General features: G+C 48.8%; 1 protein-coding gene across 1 annotated transcript in view; it reads left to right on the top strand.

Moving 5' to 3' along the window:
• SALL2 (spalt like transcription factor 2) overlaps positions 1 to 2,334 on the top strand; it is an 18,280-nt gene extending 15,946 nt beyond the window's left edge. The window contains exon 3 of the mRNA XM_021709233.1: positions 5 to 2,334. Coding sequence (XP_021564908.1) covers positions 5 to 1,650 — 1,646 coding nt within the window. The 3' untranslated portion in view covers positions 1,651 to 2,334. The remainder of the gene's footprint in view (positions 1 to 4) is intronic.
• Positions 2,335 to 9,614: the final 7,280 nt, after the last annotated feature.

Raw genomic sequence — 9,614 nt, 5'->3', positions numbered from 1 at the left:
GAAGAGGCAGCCACACCAGGTGGAGGTGTTGAACGCAAGCCTCTGGTGGCATCTACCACAGCACTCAGTGCCACAGAGAGCCTGACCCTGCTCTCCACCGGAGCAGGCACAGCTGCGGCTCCGGGGCTGCCTGCTTTCAATAAGTTTGTGCTCATGAAAGCAGTGGAACCCAAGAGTAAAGCTGATGAAAACACCCCCCCAGGGAATGAGGGCTCGACCATCAGTGGGGTGGCAGAAAGTGGCACAGCAACCCGCATGCAACTAAGTAAGCTGGTGACTTCGCTACCAAGCTGGGCACTGCTCACCAACCACTTCAAGTCCACTGGCAGCTTCCCCTTCCCCTATGTGCTGGAGCCCTTGGGGGCCTCACCCTCTGAGACATCAAAGCTGCAGCAACTGGTAGAAAAGATTGACCGACAGGGAGCTGTGGCAGTGACCTCAACTGCCTCGGGAGCGCCCACCACCTCTGCCCCTGCACCTTCGTCCTCAGCCTCTTCTGGACCTAACCAGTGCGTCATCTGCCTCCGGGTGCTTAGCTGTCCTCGCGCCCTACGCCTGCATTATGGCCAACATGGCGGTGAGCGGCCTTTCAAATGCAAAGTGTGTGGCAGAGCTTTCTCTACCCGAGGCAATCTTCGTGCACATTTCGTGGGCCACAAGGCCAGTCCAGCTGCCCGGGCCCAGAACTCCTGCCCCATCTGCCAGAAAAAGTTCACCAACGCTGTCACTCTGCAGCAGCACGTTCGGATGCACCTGGGGGGCCAGATCCCCAATGGTGGTACCACACTCCCTGAAGGTGGAGGAGCTGCCCAGGAGAATGCCTCTGAGCAGTCTATGGTCTCTGGGGCAGGTAGCTTCCCCCAGCAGCAGACCCAGCAGCCATCACCAGAAGAGGAGTTGTCTGAGGAGGAGGATGAGGAGGAAGAGGAAGAGGAAGACGTGACTGACGAAGATTCCCTGGCAGGGAGAGGTTCAGAGAGTGGAGGTGAGAAGGCAATATCAGTGAGAGGTGATTCGGAAGAGGCCTCTGGTGCAGAGGAGGAAGTGGGGACAGTGGTGGCAGCGGCATCTGCTGGAAAAGAGATGGACAGTAATGAGAAAGCAACTCAACAGTCTTATCTGCCGCCCCCACCCCCACCCCCACCCCCTCCTGACAGCCTGGATCAGCCTCAGCTGATGGAGCAGGGAAGCAGTGATGTTGCAGGAGCCAAGGAAGAGGGAGGCAAACTGGAGAGGAGCTTAAGCCCAGTGTCAGCAATCACCCCAGAAGGGGAAGGCACCAGCACCACCTTGGTAGAGGAGCTGAGCCTGCAGGAAGCAATGAGAAAGGAGCCAGGAGACAGCAGCAGCAGCAGAAAGGCCTGTGAGGTGTGTGGCCAGACCTTTCCCACTCAGACAGCACTGGAGGAGCATCAGAAGACCCACCCCAAGGAGGGGCCGCTCTTCTCTTGTGTCTTCTGCAGGCAGGGCTTTCTTGAGCGGGCTACCCTCAAGAAGCATATGTTGCTGGCTCACCACCAGGTACAGCCCTTTGCTCCGCATGGTCCTCAGAATATTGCTGCTCTTTCCTTGGTCCCTGGCTGTTCACCTTCCATCCCTTCCCCGGGGCTTTCCCCCTTTCCCCGAAAAGATGACCCCACGATTCCATGAGCCTGTTTTTCTGTACCTGCTGCCCTTTGACCCAGGGAGCAGAAACTGAGAGCTCCACAGAAGGACGTCCAAGATTTATGAGCCCTTCTCTTGTCTTTTCCTCTGACTTCTTACATATGTCCCGAGTGGCTTTTCTGTAGTCCCTGAGCTTGGGATTGTGCTTACAAGGGGATGGTCCCCTAAGGAATTTTTCTCCCCTCTTCATTGTACCTAAGGAAAATAGATTCTCCACAGCTTTCACATTCTCCAGGGGACCCCTCTCCAGCTTCCCTCGGGTGACCCTTCTTCCCTCCCCTCTTTCCTTCTTCCTTTCCCTTTGGGAGGTGCATCTGAGCACCCACATTTGAAATTGCAGCCCAGCCCAAAGGGGCTGGCAGCTGTCTCTGGAGGGCCAGTGCCACTCCTCTGGTGACCAGGTCAGCCTGCAGGACTTTTTGTCCCAGGACCTTCCTGCTCAGCTGGTGGGGGTGGGTCCCTGATCTTTCTGAAGCCTGTACCTGGCTTTCTTGTCAAGTGGCCTGTGCATGAAGTCCTGGAGTTCCAGCCCCAGCTCCACTACCACTTCAGGACTGGCCACACCAGTGCTGTTTGGCCCAGGAACTGTGTGACTGGGAAGGTGCCTCTAACAATGGAATCCAGGGAGGCCAAGGAGAAGACAGTGCCCCTCCACCTGTTTCAGCGTCCTCTACCCAAGGCAGTGCCTGAGAGACCCATTGTAGATGAGAAGTAGCAAACTGTACAGTTCTTCCCCCCTTGCTCCAGAAGGTGCTGGCAATGAAGATGCTCCAGTTATTGGTGGCTGAAAACTAGGAGGTAGGGAGAAATGAAGGGCATAGGACAATGTTCCAAATAAATCTCTCTGTCACATTGAAACAAAGATCTTGGTTGGTTGATATGCCAAGACCTCTCCAGCTTCTCATTTGTCATGGCCTCTCAAAGTTGGGAAACAAGCTGATTTCTTGCCAAGAGGTCTCCCAAGGGATATTTTGGGAAGTGCGAAGTTAGTTCATATCTTTAATGAGCATTGTTGGTGAGGGTGGTTGATGAAATAAAGATATGGAGAGTTGGGGAATGTTGCTAAAGCATAGGGCTTGCTAGGAACCTGTGTGTATAAAGAAAGAAACATGATGTGAGGGAACGGACCTCGGATTCTTGTGAATGTGAACATTCTCGTAAATATTCTGTTGGGCTGATAGTGACATAGTGTGCAGCAGTACACCAGGGATCATGGGGGATTTCCTAGCACTAGTGTGCTTCTAGTTTTAGATAACTCCCTCTTTTATTCGATGGCCCCTTGTATTTCCCTCTTCTTCCTCTTTCAAGACCCTAATCCTCCCCATTTTGCTGGGGCTTGTGTCTTTGCCACTGTCTGGTTCTTAAGAGTCCCAGACATGGGGAGATGAGCTCCAGGTGGTGTCCTCCCTGCCTCTCCATCTTGTATTGAGATGTAGTATTTACTCTTAACATAGGATCATTTGGAACAGGAGTTCTGAGGAGGAGAGAGTGGGGTTTTGCTATTAACTGACTTGAATGATGGCATCTCCTCCAAGGCTGTAGGCTCCAGAGCTTCCTAACATAGTAAAATGTCAAGAACAGACAGGGGAGATTTTAGTGTCTTTCCCTCCATCATTAAAGGTGTTTTGACCAAATATTTGTGTGTTTCTTCTTATTTCATGATTAAATAGCCAGCTGGGGTGCGATACAGGCCTTTCCCTAATGTTTAGATTCCCTTCCCACCCACATCTCCTGCCAAAGCTGAACATATGGTGCTGAAATATTTATTTAGCCTTGTCCTAAAAAAACCTTTAGTTGATGTAATTTCCCTATGGAAGTTTGTGTTCTCAAAAGGCAGGGATTTGCCCACTGTATTTAGTCATTGTCTAGGTGTTCTCTTTGCCTAAAACCTTGACCCAGGGAGCAGAAACAGAGGTCCACAGAAGGACCTCCAAGATTTATGAGCCCTTCTCTTGTCTTTTCCTCTGACTTCTTACATATGTCCTGACTTCTTACATCTGACTTCTTACATCTGACTTCTTACATCTTCCAAACTTCAAACAAAACAAACATTTTTGTTTTGTTTGAAGTTTGGAATATGTTTCTTTATGAGTCTTTCTCAAACCCCAGGCCAGCTTACTGACATCAGTGAATCCATAGAACCTAGATAACCCTTAAGATCTGATGTTGTGGCCGTGCCCAGTGGCCCTAGCCTGTAATCTCAGGTCTTTGGGAGGCCGAGACAAGAGGATTGCCTGAGTCCAGGGGTTCGAGACCAGGCTGGGTAACTTGGTAAAACCTTGTCTCCACAATAACTCAAAAAATTAGCCAGGTGTGGTAGCATGTGCCTGTAGTTCCAGATACTTGGAAGGCTGAGGAGGAAAGATCACCTGAATCCAACAGGTTGAGGCTACAGTGGCCATGAGCGTGCCACTGCACTCTAGCCTGAGCAACAGAAAAAGTAGTAATTTGTTTCTAATAGTTTCCACCAACAAGGTAATGGAGGATTCTTAGCATTAAGAATGCAGAGTGCCAGGCTCGGTGGCTCAGCCTGTAATCCCGCGCCTTTGGGAGGCTGAGGTGAGTGGATTGCCTGAGCCCGCGGGTTCGAGACCCGCCTGGGCAGCGAGACCTCATCTCTACAATAAATCAAAAATCAGCTGGGCATGGTAGTGCATGCCTGTAATTCTGGCTACTTGGAAGGCTGAGGCAGAAGGATTGCTGGAGCCCAGCAGGTTGAGGCTGCAGTGGCTGAGAGTGGCCACTGCACTCCAGTCTGGGTGACAGAGTGAGACTCCAACTCAAAAAAAAAAAATGCAGAGGAGAGCTGGGCACGGTGGCTTACGCCTATAATCCCAGCACTTTGAGAGGCTGAGGTGAGAGGATTGCCTGAGTCCATGGATTCGAGACCAGCCTGGGCAACTTGGCGAGACTTCATATCTATAATCAAAAAATTATCCAGGTGTGTTGGTGTGTGCCTGTAGTTCCAGCTACCTGGAAGGCTGCGGCAGAAGGATCACCTGAGCCCAGCAGATGGAGGCTGTGGTGGCCATGAGCATGCCACTGCATTCCAGCCTGGGTGACAGAGTGAGACTGCAACTAAAAAAAAAAAATGCAGAGGAAAAAACAAGAAACTGAAAACTGCATGTTCTCACTCATGAGCAGGCCCTAAACACTGGGCACACAAGCACCAAAGCTGGAACAACTGATGATGTTGGGTACTGCTAATGGGGTGGGGAGGGAGAGGGAGTTTAAAGGGCATACAACTATTGGGTACCATGTCTACTACCAAGGGAGAGAGTGTTCACTAGAAACCCAAACTTCATCTGCACACAATTTACTTATGTAGCAAATTCTCATATGTACCATACAACTCAAAAATTAAAAAGTACAAAGAATGTTGAGTAAGTACATAGAGGTGAAGTGAAATAAAACATTTTTTAAAAATTTTCGGGCAGGTGTGGTGGCTCATGCCTATAATCACAGCATTTTAGGAGGCAGACAAGAGGACTATCTGAACTCAGGGGTTCAAGACGAGCCTGAGCAACAGGGTGAGACCTCGTCTCTATAGTAAATCAAAAAATTAGTCAGATGTGGGGGTGCATGCCTGTGGTTCCAGCTACTTGAAAGTCTTAGGTAGAAGGATCACCTGCCCAGCAGTTTGAGGCTGTAGTGGCCATGAATGTGCCCCTGCACTCCAGTCTGGGCGACAGAGTGAGACTCCAACTCAAAAATAAATAAATTGTTGTGTCTCTACAACATAATAAAGTCACACTTTCCTAAAGAATTAACTTTCCTAAATTCTACAGAATTTTTTTTCATCTGTAAGATTATAATATCACTGAATCTTAGTGCTCAAGGAATGAAACTGGCAAAATGATTTGCCCAAAGTCACTAAGTTGGAGGCAAAGTTGGGATAAGAACTCAGGTCAGCAGAATCCCAGTCTTAGTGCTATTTCCAGCGATCAGAGATGGTACTTGCTTCCTACCACTCCAAGACTTCTGATGTGAGGTTGGCTGTAAGAAGGGAAGGACATGAATAAACCTTATTGGCATGATTCAAGCTAAAGAACCTGTGTTTGGAGCTGGGCTCCATGGTTCAGCCTGTAATCCCAGTACTTTGAGGCCAAGGGGAGGGGATTGCCTGAGCATCTGGGTTCGAGACCAGCCCGGGCAGCTTGGTGAGACTTGTCTCTACAATACATCAAAAAAAGAAAAAATTAGCTGGGTGTGGTAGCTCGCGCCTGTAGTTCTGGCTTCTTGGAAGGCTGAGGCGAAAGGATCACGGGATCCCAGCAGGTTGATGCTGGGGTGGCTGTGAGCTTGCCACTGCACTCCAGCCTGGGCGACGGAATGAGACTTCGACTCAAAAAAAAAAGTAACTGGTGGGCCCGGGTGCGGTGGCTCACGCCTATAATCCCAGCACTTTGGGAGGCCGAGGTGAAACAATTGCCTGAGCCCATGGGTTCAAGATCAGCCTGGGCAACTTGGCAAGACGTCATCTCTACAATATATCAAAAATTAGCTGGGCACGGAGGCACGTGCCTGTAGTTCCAGTTTCTTGGAAGATTGAGGTGGGCGGATCGCCTGAGTCTAGCAGGTTGAGGTTGCGTGGCCGTGAGTGTGTCACTGCACTCCAGCCTGGGCGACAGAGACTCCAACTCAAAAAAAAAAAATGTAACTGGTGACTAGGAACACATGGGAACCTTTAATTCCTGGCAAAGCTTTGTAGTTCTGTTTTTCCTTTCAGCCTATGGAGGGAGGTGGGTCACCAATCCTTCCATCCCCTTAACCTCTCCCACCCCTTTTGGACACAGATAATGCCATTTAACTAATTAAACTAGACTTGCCCTCTCTTTAGATGCCAGTTCCCATTACAGTAACAACTGTCAGTGAGGCTTCTATTGATGAATACTTCTTTGGACAGCCCAGCTCTAAGCCTGACTCCCCACTCCACTTTTTCATAACTCTACTTCATTCTTTTTCCTCTCCTGTGCTGCTTTTTTGTTTTTCCACTGACCTCTCTTTTTTTCTGAGTTGGAGTCTCACTGTCGCCCAGGCTGGAGTGCAGTGGCATGCTCATGGCCACCGCGCAGCCTCGATCTGCTGGGCTCCGGCGATCCTTCTGTCTCAGCTTTCCAAGTAGCTGGAACTACAGGTGTGCTCTACCACACCCAGCTTATTTTTTGATTTATTGTAGAGACAAGGGCTCACCAAGTTGCCAAGGTTTGTCTCGAACTCCCGGGCTCAGGCAATCCTCTCCCCTCGGCCTCCCAAAGTGCTGGGATTACAGCCTGAGGCAGTGCTCCCCCCCACCACTGACCTCTCTTATCCGACAGTTTTCCTTTTCCTTTTCTCTCTTCACTCCTAATTTATTTCCTCTCAGAGGCTGACCATCCCCATCCTCAGCCTCACTATTTCCTACTCTCAGTCACTTTTCACTGGATCATCTTTTTGGAAGTTGAATTAAGTCTTAACCTGCTGGAAAGAGTATGTAAAGAAATGCAAGGCGGGGCTCAGTGGCTCAGCTTGTAATCCCAGCACTTTGGGAGGCTGGGGCAAGTGGATTGCCTGAGCCTGCGGGTTCGAGACCCAGCTGGGCAACTTGGTGAGACCTCATTTCTACAATAAATAAATTTTAAAAATTAGCCAGATGTGGTAGCGCAAGCCTGTAGTTCTGGCTTAGAAGGCTGGGGTGGAAGGATCACCGGAGTCCAGCAGGTTGAAACTGTGGTGGCCAGGAGTGTGCCACTGCACTCCAGTCTGGGCCATAGAGTGAGAATCCAACTCAAAAAAAAAAAAAAGAGGCATGATGTAATTTGGTCAGGTTCAGTGGCTCAGCCTGTAATCCCAGCTCTTTGGGAGGCCTAGGCAAGAGGATTGCCTGAGCCTGAGGGTTCGAGACCTGCCCGGGCAACTTGACGAGACCTCATCTCTACAATAAATCAAAAAAGCCGGGTGTTGTAGTGCGCGCCTGTAGTTCTGGCTACTTGGAAGGCTGAGGTGGAAGGATCGCAGAAGCCCAGCAGGTCAAGGCTGCAGTGGCCAGGAGCGTGCCACTGCCCTCCAGCCTGGGTGATAGAGTGAGACTCCAACTCAAAAAAAAAAAAAAAAAAAAGCAGCTTGCAAAACACTTAATTTTACATGAAACAAACTTGAAGTATCTCATTCAAACTGGAAGAACGAAAGCATTTCTAAGTAGTGAGATACAGCCTCTTTACTCATTTATTCAGTTGATTTTTTAGGATTTACTTTGTTTCAGAGACCAAGTGTTAGTTAGGTACAAAGGTAAATAACAGCCATGACTTGCTTAACGGGATATGTTCTAAGAAACAATTTCATCATTGTGGGAACATCTTAGAGTGTACTTACACAAATCTAGATAGATGGTGTAGCCTACTACACACTTAGGCTATATGGTAGAGTCTGTAACTCCTAGGCTACAAACCTGTACAGCATGTTACTGTACTGTTAGGCAATTGTAACATAAGGGTAAGTATTTGTGTATCTAAACATAGAAAAGGTATAGGAAAACTGCAGTATAAAAGATAGAAAATGATAGCTGGGCTCGGTGGCTCAGCCTGTAATCCTGCGCCTTTGGGAGGCTGAGGTGAGTGGATTGCCTGAGCCTGCGGGTTCGAGACCCGCCTGGGCAACTTGGCAAGACCTCATCTCTACAATAAATCAAAACATCAGCCGGGCATGGTAGCGCGCGCCTGTAATTCCGGCTACTTGGAAGGCTGAGGCGGAAGAATCACCGGAGCCCAGCAGGTCGAGGCTGCAGTGGCCGGGAGCAGCCACTGCACTTCAGTCTGGGCGACAGAGTGCGACTCCAACTCAAAAAAAATAAAAAAAATAAAATAAAATAAAATAAAAATGAAGTAATTGTGTGAAGATATTACAATGGCTACACCACCACTAAGTGATAGCAGTTTTTCAGCTCCATTAATCTTATGGAATCATTGTCACACGCAGGATCCATCATTGACCAAAGTGTTGTTATGTGGCATATGACAATAAATAAGACACACTTCTGCCCTTACAGGAGCTCAATCTAGAAGAGAAAATGTAAACAGGTAAACAGATACTTTTTTTTTTTAGAAATGGGGGTATCGCTATGTTGCCCAGGCTGGACTCAAATTCCTGTACTCAATCACCAAGACAGATTCCATTAGTCTTATTCTCAAGTGATCCTCCTGTCTCAGCCCTGAGTAGCTGGGACCACAGATACGCACCACCATGCCCAGCTTTAAACAGGAATTTTTTTTTTTTTTTTTTTTTGAGTTGGAGTCTTACTCTGTCGCCCATACTGGAGTGCAGTGGCCGTTTCCGGCCACCACAGCCTCGACCTGCTGGGCTCCGGTGATCCTTCCGCCTCAGCCTTCCAAGTAGCCAGAATTACAGGCATGCGCTACTATGCCCAGCTGATTTTTAGATTTATTGTAGAGATGAGGTCTCGCTGCCCAGGCGGGTCTTGAACCCACGGGCTCAGGCAATCCACTCACCTCAGCCTCCCAAAGGCCCGGGATTACAGGCTGAGCCACCGAGCCCGGCTTAAACAGGAATTTTATGTGGTGGTAATAAGTACTATGACAGATACAAATAAAGTCTTGTGGGATCCTATAGAGGGAAATAACTCTTAATCCAAAGATAGAGAAAGGAAAGGAAGCATATAATTATCTTGAATTCAGCTCTCATAATACCCACTCTCAAATATATATTAACTCATTGCATATAGCAAATTAGAGACCAATGCAGTTACCTTTTTTTTTTTTTTTGAGCAGGAGTCTCACTCTGTCACCCAGGCTGGAGTGCAGTGGCATGTTCATGGCTACCGCAGCCTTGACCTGCTGGGCTCAGGTAATCCTTCCGCCCTAGCCTTCCAAGTGCGCACCACCATGCCCAGCTATTTTTTTTTTTTTTTAATTGTAGAGATAAGGTCTCACCATGTTGCCCAGGCTGGTCTTGAA

Source organism: Carlito syrichta, unplaced genomic scaffold (genome assembly GCF_000164805.1).
Source record: "Carlito syrichta isolate Samal-C Ts95f unplaced genomic scaffold, Tarsius_syrichta-2.0.1 Scaffold169347, whole genome shotgun sequence".
NCBI lineage: Eukaryota > Metazoa > Chordata > Mammalia > Primates > Tarsiidae > Carlito > Carlito syrichta.
Note: the sequence above shows the minus strand (reverse complement) of the source record. Positions and strands in the feature narration are given on the sequence as shown.